This window comes from Gallus gallus, chromosome 4 (genome assembly GCF_016699485.2).
Source record: "Gallus gallus isolate bGalGal1 chromosome 4, bGalGal1.mat.broiler.GRCg7b, whole genome shotgun sequence".
In the NCBI taxonomy this organism is placed as follows: Eukaryota; Metazoa; Chordata; class Aves; order Galliformes; family Phasianidae; genus Gallus; species Gallus gallus.
Genome location: NC_052535.1, coordinates 32,148,465 through 32,162,262, shown reverse-complemented (window position 1 = coordinate 32,162,262; position 13,798 = coordinate 32,148,465). Strand labels below are relative to the sequence as shown.

Genomic DNA, 13,798 nt, shown 5'->3' with positions numbered 1-13,798 from the left:
GGGATGGTAAAGAATTTAGAATATTAGGAAAGAATTATGGTGTACTCTGTTTGCTGCGCCTTTTTTTTTTTTTTTTTTGAGGGAAATAAACCTTCTAAATATATTTTTTTTTCTCACTCAGTGTTTCTCTCTATTCTTTATCATATGGCCCATGGGCCATGTGGGTATTTTGCAGAAAGAATACAGACAGATATACGAGTAGGAAGGGAGAAGGAACTCAGTATAACTAATTTTTCCTTTCATACATGTCTTTTCTAGTGCTATATTTCCCGTCAAGAACATTCACAGGGTGAAAACAACACAAGGGCCACTGAAAATATGTTGCAATGTACTGCATGATTCTTCTACTTATTAATGCAAAGCAGATAGCGCTTGAATGTAAAATATCCCTCAATACCACTGCAGGAAAATAGAAATACAAGATGAACCATGCAGTGTTTGTTTTGGTGATCTTGGAATGAGTTTCAGTGCACCACAAGGAACTGTGGCCTAAGTGTTCACAAGTATCCTGTGTGATAAAGGGTTCAATAGGAAGGTCTGTGGGATGACTACTCTGCTCTTCCTAACTGGATAGGTATGCAGTATGTACCAGAAGGACACTATTTCTAATCTCTGGTTAGAGATTTTTGCAACTGTAAACTCAGTGTGCATGTCCAGTTGGGATCAAAGTTTGATAGGAGGTTGCTGGGAGTATGGATGCTCATCTGTCAGAGCATCTACAAATGGAAACCTTATTCACTGTGCAGGCGTTTGCCCTGCCCATGCAGTTTAAGACATCAGCAAGTGCATTGTGCTCTTCTGAGAGGCTGCTGTGGTCTACACTGAGAGACAGCACCAAAACCATCAGTGGGTTCATACCCAATCCTATTTCTGTTGCAGTTCATTTAGCATGCTTCTGTGCTGACCGGCACCAGGTCCCCACTGACAAACTGCTATGAGCCTGATCCTGTGGTTTTAAATGTTGAGGAAAGGCTCTGTTATGTTTGGTGGGCTTATTAAAAATATCTGCTCTATTTCATGCTGGATTAAGAGTTTTTTCAAATGAAGCTTTGGGTACCTATTCAGTGTAATCTCAGATGCTTTATCAAGATTGGCTCAGGATGTTTTTCCTGTTTTTCTTGTTCTTTTGCTGCGGAGATCAGTTGCTATGACCCAAATTAATCAGCATTTAAAGACTCCAGACTCACATATGTAAAGACAAATCACTTTCTGGCCCAATTCTGTTGTTACAATTATGTGATGGAAAGGAGAATGCACCCAAATGCCCTTGCACATGAGCACTCTACCCACCTAGCAAGAAAGGATCCAGGCTTAGATTCACAGTGTGTAGCTTGGCTTCGAGTCTATGTATGAGAAAGCTTACTGTAAGACCAAAATTGAATTATCTCTATGTTCAGAAGTTAGTTACCCTTAAATTCATCTCTGCAATGTCTAATTTCATTTTCAGATTTTTGCGTAGTTTATCTTACCTAATGAAGAATGTTGCCACAGCAGATTATGCTTCTTGGAGAGGAAATCATCTTTACTGGCTTTAAAATGGCTTTCTTCAAAACAGTTTTGGGCAGAATGACATGAGTAGAATAACAAACTAGACTTTTAGCTTTAAATACAAATTAGAAAGCTTTATGCTAGTGTGAGTGTATCAGGATTGCATTGTCAGAGAAGGGCAAAATGCTAACAGAATGAGAAAGATTTTAATTTTTGAATATTTAATTCATAATAAAAGAAAGGCAGAATAAATAAGGAAGTCATTCTTTTTCATCATTTTAGGCTGCAAGTTGTCAGTACATCCAAGCGCATTACAGTATGGCTTATTCTTAAAGTACAAGCTACTTTGTATTGCAGCACAATTTCAGTGGCTTTGTTTTGGGCTGCTGCTTTTGTATCAGGATAACCACATTAGGAATAATTCCACCTTTCCATCACCTGGGTTCCCCACATGTGTCCAACATGCCAGCTGGAACCCATGAAGCCACCACAAAGGTGGAAGTTTCTTCTAAATGGTGGCCATCCTCAGCAGATATAACTGCTTGCTATAGGTGCTGTGCTTGATTCCACAAAGCCTGAAAGCTGATAGAGTCCTGCAGTTGTACCCGTGGGAGCCAAAATGCTCTCCAGTTTCTGCTTTCACTTCTCCCAGTTGGGAAAAGCTGTGGTGGGGTCTGTTCCAAATGCCTCTCCTCCTTGGCACAGGGCGAGGGCCTGAATGTCAGGGTTCCTGTGCTTTTCTGTGCAGCCCATACTCTGATGTTCCTACCTTGAAGTGGTCCCCTTTGAAACTCAGAACCTCCTAGCTGCCTTCTCTTGAAATCTCAGCTCTTCAGCAGTCTTACATTTTGGAAGCATTAAATAAATTTCTTCTTGGAAAAGGACCATTGAATTCAGAAACGCATACTCAGAGCTCACTCAGCATTCCCAAATGAGGTCAGCTATCTCTGACACGTTAACTAGATGATTTAGAGGTAACAGAACAATTAATTTTATGTTGGAAACCATAGAGATGGATGATCTCTGGAGAAAAATCTGAGGAGTTTTACTTCAGTTTGTTTTTGAGGAATGGCTTGTACAAGGAGAATATGTATTTGTATTCATTAAATTACATATATATTATATTACAGGGAATATATTCCAATAGTAATGTATGTATGTAATTATGCATATACATATACAGCATTATACAGTAGAAAATGTGAGCAATAGCACTTTCAGGGCTCATAAGAAAACCAAAGATTATGCTTGCCCATTCTTCCACCAAAGTTTATTAGTCCCACAGCAATAAGACCACCCTTTATTGGCAAGTGAAGCTATCTCACTTGGCATCTGAGAAGCTTAAATACTAACCAGTCTGTTGCATTTTCTTCTCTCCTTAATACGCAGAGGATTACCCTTGTGAAGGACTACATAAATAGAAGATGTGATGGCTTTAGCTACACTAAGCTTGTCGTCTTTTCCTGGCAACAGTTTTAAGCATTACTGTTGCATCCACATTATGTGTGAATTCCCTTGTGTAAATCCCATAAAGGTTAATAGAATTTTAGTTTTACTACTTAATAAATTTCAAAGGGGATTAACTTTTGAGAAATATTTAACCAACGATAATGCACAAAACACATCCCTTACCAGCATGAATATACGGTAGCTGAGACAGAGAAGCTCTAATGGAGACATAATGAAGCAGCTTCTTATTTTATACGTAGAGAAAAGTTTGTACCTTGGCTATATTTCAGAAACATTTGTATCTTTTACTGTTTGTTTCTTTTGTCGCTTCTACTCCTTTGGAAATGACATTTTCCTAGCTTTTGTCCTTCTAGATTTGAGATAATAACAAATGATTTGAGACACCAGCAGTTCCATGCTGTTGTATCATAATGCAATCTTGTTGTAAAGGAACCACTGGGCCCATTCAGGGAATTGGACAGTAAGAGAGCTGCTATGCAACTGCATGTGTTTTAAGAGGATTTTGTGATATTACATTACACGCTATACTGTATGTATGTATAAAAGCTGCACGTAGCAGTGATTATATACTGTATAAGACACACTTCTCCGATTTGCAAATTTAAAACTTACACTTTGTAAATTTGAAATGGGCTTATAGTATTAAGTATAGATTTCCTTTAAAATGAGTGTGTTTGTTCCTCGGGAACTTTCTGAGACTCGGTTACCTCCAGTTTCCTTTCTCCAAATGCTGTTACATTGGATTTTCCAATTTAAAAAGACGTGCTTAGATAGATAAACCTGTTTTGTTGGAGACAGGAACACTCCTGAACATTTTGTCATTGGTGCTGCCCTGAAGGCAAGGCGAGGATGCTTAACCATGGGCCAGCAGCCCTTCCTCTGACCTTTTGTAGAGGAATGGCACTCCTGGTGAGTGAGAAACAGCTCACTCTTCCTAGCCTTCCCTATAAAACTGCAAATATAGCCACCAAACGTAGAAAAAATGTCCAAGTTTTCTAATGCTCACCTGTCTCTGTTTCTCTGCTGGAGTTCTTTGCTTTTTCACGTTGTTGACATCTCTTTGTACATCCTGCTTTTTATTTGAGTTGGGAAGTCTGCCTATGTGTAACTGTAAGTTGCAAACCAGGCTGTGAAGCAGCAGAATATCTAATTAATAGTTACATTGAGGAGACTAACCAAAAATATCATTACAGGTTTCCATATTTCTTATCTCCTAGAGAATTCTATATCCAATAACAATATGACTCTTTTCTTTACATGCCAGCCCTGTAACTCTGCATGTGATCTGAAAGTCAAGCTGTTGTCTTTGCTTTTAATGAATTTTCTTCAACAGAAATCTACTTTACAAGTTTGCTGCTAACTTTGGCTTACGTAAAACTGTTTTTACAGCTCTATTACTTCTGGAAAAAGCTGAAGTGAAAACAGAAAGATGTAAAAAAAGAAGAAAAAATTATTCTTTTTGTAATCAAAATAGTTATAGTCTTAAGTCTTTAGAGAGACACAAGCGGTTGAAAAATAAAATAGCATGTCTTCACAGTCCTTTTTAATTGCTCTAACTTCTAATAACTACCAACAGTAAACTGATGCAGTAACATCCATCTGAACAGACAAGGTGACTTATGCATCTTTATTGTACGTAATATCTTAAAACTGAAAAGTAACTTAAGTATAGTTCGTTCAAACTAAAAATAATTACGTAGGGCCTACAGGAGAGATGTCACTCGATTTCAGTCTATAGCCTCACTTTCACTGAAGGATGGAAACTGGCTCTTTTTCCTTTACTTTTCAGTGCACCACGTCATGCTTGATTTTACCTTCAATTTTAGTAGGTTTTAGTGGTTGGCTTTGCAAAATCTGAATATCTGTATTTGTGATACTACCTAAGCATGCTCTCTCTTCAGCATCATTTGTAGTTTACCATCTTACCTCTGTGACTGCATCTTGCTGTTTTCAGAGTTGCTGCCAACTATGTGACAAAGTCATGCAATTCTGTCTTTAGTCAGCTCAAGGCATATTTGTTTAGTGAGAATTAGGCTGCCATCCCTCTGTTGCTGATGGATGTAACATGTATATTTGCTGCTGTACTTTTAATATTTAGAGATGCACGTTCTTTTTTTCCTACAGCTTTTAAAAATTAGTAGATAACTAATCGTTGCAAAATTGTTGCATACTATTCTAACTTTCAAGATGAAAAAAAACTAACTCAAACAACCAAGGTAAGTTCACTAACACATTTGCAAAGTGTGTTTGAAACATTTATGAAAAGCAACAAACAGTTGCAGAGATGAACAAATCAAAAGCTCTTCAGCTATATGATGTGTTTTAGGCTGGCCCACAGGAGCCAGTATCTCATCACAACATGTCATTAAGATGTTGTAAAGTGACTGCTTCTGCTTCACAATTTACTTGTACAGCAAGTTAATGTTTGGATAGCATCAGATAACTATGGAGATCTGGCTTATGGCAGATTTTTACTTCTCTGCTTTATAGATATCTTGAGGCGTCTTGAGGAGTAATTATTAGAATACTTTCTATAGTCAGGTTTTGTTGCAAACAAATTTAGCGCTCTGGTTTTGGGTTGTTTATTTTGTGGAATACTCCTAGTTTTGTTTCATGTACTTCCACTACCCAGTCTCATTTCTGGTGTTATCTCAATGCTGAGACTTTAGGAAACCACATGTACTCTATCCAACAAGGAGAGTTTAGGTGAGACAGTCTTCTTCATATGCAAAAGATCAAGAGACCAAGCGTATCACACAGAGACAAAGAAAAATTTTTAAATCAATTTAGATTGACTCTTCCTATTTGGACTGTTCTCTGAACAATCAAATGTCCATTTATTTCTTTACTTGAGCTGAGAAGCTATAGCAAAGCTTAAATATGTGTATTATATAAATCTTTATTTGGTAATGGATTATTTTATATAATTACTCTATGGATATGGTCTATTTTCCACAGATCCTGCCAAGAGAGTTTCCATTCTGGGGCTTTCTGCTTATTTCTTCCAGCTGCTTCTCTTTTTTATCCCTTCTGTTGTTATTCTCCTCCTGTCTCCTTGTTTTCACTACTGATGGAGGAGAGGCTTGGTTAGACTTTGAAATCATAATATGTTCTTGGCAATTGTTGCTTTCTATACTCTTTTCTCCAATTATTCTCCAGCAATTCCAATTGCATTTTCCAATTGAGGACTTGCATTGTTCAGTCTGAATGCTGAAGGTACAAATAACCTCTTAACAGGGTTCATAAGGAATGTGCTGGAGGTGGAGGCACAGCACGAGTAACATACTGGCCAAAACAGTGTTGGCTGTTTTGACTGGAGCAATGCAGGAAAGAATCCTTTTTAAACAGATCTTCCTTTCCCACCTAGTCCCTAGCCTACTTCACAATGTCTACCTCTTGGTAATCGCACCCTGCAAGATCACTGTCAGCAAAAGCGTGATTTGTGGGACTGTCTCGTTGACATAACTTTTTACAGTACTGTGGCGCTAGATAATGCACAGAAGTGGGGTATGTGTCCAAGCTTGTCTGTATGCATCTTTGCAACCATCTATGGTATTAAAAATATGTAGTTTTAGATGATAACAAATTGTTTTATGTCTGTGGAAGTCATTTGCCTACCTGTTACTGAGATGGCATTAATCCTATTCTTGTCAAAAGTGAATTGGTCCTCCTCCCTGCAAAAATAACAATGGGCATGAAGGCAGCAAAGTGCCATTTTCTCACATGTGAAACTATTTGCAGAACAAAGTCCTTTGTTTGTTTATTTGTTTGTCTGTGTGTTTGTGTTTGTTTTCTCTACTTTTGGAACATATTAGAAAGCATCCTGCTCTTGTTATTTCTTTTGAATAGTCTGTTTTCTGTAGAAAGTAATAGCCACATGGTAAACTCCTATTCATCAAATCAGTGCCAAATATGTGCCATTTTAAAGCTAATATATGCTATTTCATTTTACTTTAAAGCAAGCCAAAATACATACCAAGAACACAGCTCTCAGGGTGCTGGTCCTATTTTCAAATTAGTATTTACTGTGTGAGGCATTTCTCTGCAACAAGCCAAGCTGGTAAGGAGATGTTATACAAATGCAGTACAGACACCAGTATTTGTTTTCTCCTTATGATGAACTTACCTTTTAGTTGTAAAAACACATTTTGCTATTCTTGGCATGTCCTGTTTTGGCTAATGCAATCATACCTGACTCCCTAGTGCTCCCTTTGTTCTTGCATTTTAGGAGAGTATCTCCAGGGTACATGAAGGTGACCATAGAGTGACTTGTTTGGAGGAATTAATGTGTCAGTACTTGGGAGTTTCTGTGTGAACTGTTAGGTCCTTCTGTAGGTATCATTTTCTGGTGCATTTTTGGTCCCATTTTTCTTTCTTGATGGGTATCAGGAACTCTAATTTTATTGTGTGCTGGTGATGTTTTTCTTTCTTGACCTGATTAGGATGAGGAGCGTAGGTTGGATGGGGCACAGAGCAACCTGATCTGGTGCTTGATTTAGTATTTGACAACCCTGCTGTGGCAGAGGAGTTGGATCTAGACGATCATTGAGGTCCCTTCCAATGATGCTATGATGTCTTAAACTAGCTCTCACAGTCCTCTTCTTCACAGCAAAACATTGCCCATTTCAGGGCAGAAAAAATAAAAGAGGAAGATTCCTGGAGTTATAGGACCACACGGTAATTATCTTCCTTTTCCAGTATTTTGCTTCGTAAGATTTTAAACATTGTTCTTTACCTTTTTGTGAGGCTTGAGTTTTAAATATCCGACACAACGTCATCTTGTTCAAAAAATGTAAAATGTTACTGAGAAACTGATAACAAATCTTGAAACTAATTTAAAAACTTGTGTATTAAAGCAAGGCCAAAGTAAGGACACGATAGCGTATTTGTCAGTTGAATAAGAAAGATCTTATAAAGAATTGAGAGTAATCTAAAACAGCAGTTATTTCCCTTCAATCACATGGAAACAGTTCTACATTGCCTACAAGCTTACTGACCGAGGAGTTCCAGTAACTGAAAAATGAAAGTAGGAATAAATATAGTAATTATCATGTCTTTCTTGGACACTTGAACACTGAGTTTGGCTTGCAAATATGGCCTACATCTACGAACAGGGGAAAGTCAAGTCATTCCTGCTAGTGATTTGTTTATTTAGAATATGAGTTTGATCTCCCTGAAACAAGATGAAAATCTATCCTAAGTTTTTGTTGGTGTTGGTATTTGTTGTTTTGAAGTTGAAATATTGGCCTTGGTTATCAAACTTCTAAGGGCTTTTTGTTGTTGTTTGTTTTTAATTGCAGTATTTTCTCATCAAAAGTCAAAAAAGCCTGATTTTCAAGTGTCAGCTGCATTAGTGACTTCTTCAATAAGAGAGCAGAAAGAAACACACCTCTCTGATCAGAAATGATGGTACCTCTGCATGAAAAGGTGGTGAAGTCTTAAGAAATCGAACTCCAGAGTTGACACATTCTCTCATGGGAAAGAATATTGCATCTGAGAATAAGCAGGACACAAAACTCCTTCCCGTTGAAGACATCCTCAACTAGAACATAATAAATGTGAAAATCCAGCATGTTGCATAATTTTTGACCAAACAGTTTGCACTTGATGGGGTGAATCAGTGTGCAGTGTACACAGTGAATTCAAAGATTAAAACATCATGACTTAGACAACTGAAAAGAAAAATGTAAAATTGTACCAACCAGTAATCTTCACAGAGCAATGTATAAGCCAGCACTGTTGCTTTTTTAATAGGCTATTTGTCTTTCAAATTTGTAATGGACAGGGCTTTATACTATCCATCTTTCAGTAAATGGAGAGGCAGCTCCTTCACTAAAAAGCCAGTACGTATTTCAGAATCTGGGGCCTAAAAAAAACCAATTGCACCTCTGATTTTTCTCAGTGGGTGCAGTAGGACATCTGTTCTGGACAGTGTCATAAATCTGTTGTGTAATGTGGAGACAAGAATCAAGGAGGAAAGGTAGTGCTTGTTTCTTTTGCCCAGTAAGCACAGCCAACAACTGATGCAAGAAATTCCTTATTATTTTCACAGAGGTTTTTTTTTTTTCCGTTGCCTCACAGGCACACCAGCAGCTCGTTCAGCATGCAGCCCACCTGGAGGTGAGAGGCAATGGGAGCCCTCTAAAATAGATGTGCTGCTCCAGGAGAAGTGTTTACCCACTGCCAGCTGACTCTGTTTAGGAGTTCAGCAGTCCATCACCAACTGTTCCTGCCCCTTCTGCCCAAACAAGGTGCTGAAACATCTGGCAGAAGGAAAGTAATCAATTATCATTTCTGAAATAGAAACGACCAAGTAGGTTATCAGGTAACCACCCTCCTGTAACCCTTCGTATAGTCTGAAGGCATAGGCATGTTGCATATGCACAGCTCTTGCCATAGCTTTGAGGGAGGCTTGGGGGCAGTGAAAAACTTGGATAAGAGGAAATCCAGCACTTGCTGATGCTGCTGTATGGATTCTGCCTGCTTTCTCTCAGTGGAAATAGTAGGGTAACTGGAAAGATTCCTCTTTTTTGCCTTTTTATGTCTTAAATATAAATGTAAAAGATAATATTCTTAGTAGATGCTACTGCAGGACATGCACTCTGGCTCCATCCATCTTCTATAAAGAAGGTACCTTTGCCTGCTTCTGGCTTTTAATTTTTTTTCTTTCTTTTTTTTTTTTTTTGCTTTTCTATTATTTCTACTTTTATTTTCTAATATTAAATACATTTTTCTATTATTTGTATTATATTTCTATTATTTTCTAAAAATTCTTGTGCTTTGTTCTTGACTTTGTGGATAACCTTCCAATAGTGAACACAAAAATTAAAGTAACTGGTATTACCTGAGTGGTAATGTGTGTCCTCTCTGAGCAGAGGATGCATATTCAAGATCTCTAACCACTGCTAAGCATATGGATGAGGGTCACCAATGGTTCCTGCATTCTTTCAGTAGACCATATCACCCAAACATAAGGTTGTACCAATGACTAAACTCCCTTTTACTGCTGCATCCCGCAGCAGCCCAGTCACCTCTTTCTGCTGTGTCAATCTATATTCGTATCTGCTGTGATTATATCAGCATTTGGTACTAGGGTGACATCCAGGTTATGCTTGGATGTACTACCTTCCTGCTCCTTCCACTATGGGGCTTTTAGCCTGACAGTGCAACTGTTCATTCAGCTGCTTGAGAGAGCAGCAGCCCCATACCTCCGCGTTGCCCTGTGGCACTATGGGGTTCATGTCCCCTGGGACTTCACATCTTGCATTACTGATTGCTTAGCAGCACAGTAACTCATACTAGCAACACATATGGGAGGGTGTTTTTGTAACTCATAGTTGTTTTGCTGTTTCTTAGTATTGACGTGCTTTACATTTCTTTTTAGGAGAATGAACTTGTTGCAATATGTCTGCAAAAGACAATGTAAGGTCAATGAAAAGAAGCCTTCGCTTTCCAATAGTCAGTTTCTATATATATATATTGGCACTTGATGCTCATCAAAGAACAAGAAATATTGGATATGCTCTAAATGTCCATTGTATTTTTGAGCCAACTACCTGATGGAAGTCATCACTTATATGTAAATGAACTGTCAATGACTTGCCTCCGTTGGCAACCGCTGGACTGTGAAGGGTACATCTTAATAAGAACCAAAGCTCTTCACAGACTTTGATTTACTGGAAATAAAATAGAAAAGTCCTCTGAGACTACAAAGGACACTTGTTTCAGATAAAATGTCTAGACAGTAGCAATATATTTGGGGCTTTTATTATAGCAAACCTGCAAATTAGAATAGAGTGCTGAGAAAGTTCCTATGACCCAGCTGAGTTCAAAAACACTGCTTCAGACTGATCCTTGAAACACACTCAAATTAAGTTCATGAGGCTTCAAAAAGGGAAAGAAAGGATGTGCAAGGTCAATGTTCAGGTTTGCAAGAACTCCAGAACTGACCAGATTTTATATTCTCTCTGACAAGGAGGGATTTGCAATGTAGCTGAGATTAGAATCAGTTAAAGAAAACAAAGATCATGCATTGTGTTTTGCAGCATTAGGTAACATTCTGCTTTACAGTACAGCTCTGGGTGATGGCTTCCTTTCTTTGATTACTGAAAATAAAATACAGGAGAAAGATTAATTCTGTGAATTGTTACATATTAGGGAAGAAACGATCAAAAAGAATCTGACAGCACGTTTTGGTAAACATGTCTGTCTTTTAAAGGTGGCAAGTTATGCCATATTTCTAATGAAGATGTAGAAATTTCAGAAGATCCACTTTTTCTGAAAATTAGTTTTTAATTTTATTATTGTCATAACTGACAACATTTTACCATCCAGAATTTTTGGAAGATTACAGTTTACAAAACTGAAAAAACTGACAGGGGGGAACATATGACTTTTATCACAATCTGTGTAGCCTGGGCTTGGTATTTTTGTTCAAGAGAATTTACGTACATACCAAATGTAAATACAGGATACGAGAGCTTGAGTATTTAAATTAGGACTCTGGTCTGCTATTAGAGTATTCACAATTCAGTGCAATGAAGCATCAATTTCCAACTTCGGACAGCTCTGAATCACCTTCAGTATGATTTATCCCAGCTTTCCAGGAATCATCCAGTACTCCTTGAGAACACTTCATTTTCCAGCTGCTCAGAGATTGCATGAAGGCACATGTGGTACACCCTACCACCATTTGTTCCCAGATGCCATCTTTTGGATTGGAATCTCTGGCTTTGTTAAGAAATACTTAAGTCTCTAATTTTCAGAGAATCAATGCATTCGTAGCTGAGTTTTCACATACGTGAAACAACTCTAGGAGGCAGTAACTGCCTGGGAACCTCTGTGAGACATTGCATCAGATGTTTGAAAAGTCAATTTTGTTAGCTGTCAGTTCAGGTTTATGATCCCTGGGGGTGTGTAACTCCTCTTTGGCCTTCTTGGGTCCCAAGGTAGGGACTTGGGTGATGTTCTCACTCTCATGTGCTAGTTTTTCAGTGAAAGAATGAGGTTGTGTTCAGATAAAAGGCTGAATAGTTCCTGTTGACCTGAATGAATTAATCTATTAGCCATTTTCATCCAAATAGAAAACAAGAAATACTTCAAGAAGGTCAGACTGAGTCTGCAAGCATTCTGAAATGTTGTCTCTGTACGGAAGGCCCCTTCCAATTCAACTGGCTGCTAACCCTGAAAGTTGAACAGTCTCATCTGGGGTCCTTTTGAGTGCACAGAAATCTTGATTCAGTTTTATGCTTGCATACCTAGGTAGTATACTAAATGACTGCAGTCTATGTTTTTAGTTTAATGAAATTAATATTAGTCCTAAGGTTAAATGGTATACATTGCCAGCATGGTGACTACATTAGCTGTAGTTGTAACAAAAATAAAATTTATTTGATAGTAACCGAATTTCTACATAGTCCAAGAGATGAGTCATCAGATAATGTCCACAGAGATAAATTTTGTTTATACTTTCAGAAGATTAATATTCACCATTTTCTGAGTCTAAAGGTAACCATAATAAAAGATTAAATTAAATCTAATAAATGTATCTGGATATCATAAAGTCTTCTGAGGATTCTTGCTGATTCAATATTTGATACCCTGATCCTAGCCACGGCATACCATGTTATCTTTTATCCTGTCATTTGACTGTTAAATACTACTACAAATGCAAAATTAATAGCCATAAGTATACAGGTGTAACTTGATACTGTTTATATTAGATTGTTTATAGACTTTTCAAGATTCTGTACCCCCTCTATCCTGGCATGCCATCCTTTGAATATTTGACACATCTCTTTTGTGAGAGAGTATAAAGCATGAGAAAATGACATTCGGTATTAGAAAACTGAGTCTAAAAAGCATGAAGAAATCAGATATTGAACATTATCATTAAGTGAGCAAAGGGCAATATTCCTACCTATATCCCTGTTTTGATGAATGTGATTAAAATGTTGCCTGCCGTTGCAGAAATTGTCAGAAGGGCTGTTGTCTGTGATGCTTTGACATTATACCTACGAGCAGTACGGTGTTGTAGTAGTTTCACTGCCCGAAGTATTATCTGGAACATCTATTTTGTGTTCAAGTAAGTGCTATATTTAGAACCTTTTCTATTCTGCCTAAAGTATACAGTACACTAGACCTTAATGTACCCTCTAAGTGTACAGATGCAGCACTGAAGATGGGGGCTAAAAATAGTTATTACTCTAGAAGCAATAATTTGTTTGAAAGCTGTTGCCTGAATTCCCAAGCAGTAGTGAATGACTGGGACATGCATTCCTTCTCTGCTGGAGAGAAACCTCCTCAGCAGATCCTCTTCTGCAGTTGGCAAATTTGAAATTTGTACAAAAGCAGTAATAGAAAAAAGTCAGGAAAATTTCAGCATGCCATTACCTCCTGCAGGAGGATGAAGTACTATTTGTGAATTCCTCTCAGCAATGGTTACTTTTCAGCTCTTTATTTTCTCCATTGGGAATAAGGTTTCGGTATTATTATCACTACTATTGGTAGGAGTAGCAGTGAAGAGGAAAAATAAAATTGTTTATTACTGGACCAATCAAGCCCAGCTAGATGAAGGCCAAATTGTTTTTTGCTTGTCTGAGTTTGATTTTTAGTCAGCCTGGATGTGTTTTTTGTTTAGTAGAGAACTTCAGTGAGGAGTATGTTGTTTTATGACTGAGGCCAATAGAAAGTCATTGGCATAATAAAACTGCAGATTTTACAATTTCAACGCAGCTGCTCTGTGACTTTTAAGCAACTGTGAAATCACATTGTTTAAACTGTGTTTATAAGGACTGCTGTCTGGATCCATCTCTTCTCTCTCTCTTTTTTTCTCTTTTTT

At 37.8% G+C, this 13,798-nt stretch overlaps 1 protein-coding gene across 14 annotated transcripts in view; it reads left to right on the top strand.

Annotated features, from left to right (window-relative positions):
• Positions 1–8,527, top strand: part of IQCM (IQ motif containing M) — a 184,443-nt gene extending 175,916 nt beyond the window's left edge. For all 14 annotated transcript variants that reach the window (XM_040699165.2, XM_046941242.1, XM_040699157.2 and 11 more), the window contains one exon: positions 8,259–8,527. In XM_040699165.2, the coding sequence (XP_040555099.1) occupies positions 8,259–8,365 (107 nt within the window). In that variant the 3' untranslated portion in view covers positions 8,366–8,527. The remainder of the gene's footprint in view (positions 1–8,258) is intronic.
• The last annotated feature ends 5,271 nt before the right edge of the window (positions 8,528–13,798 follow it).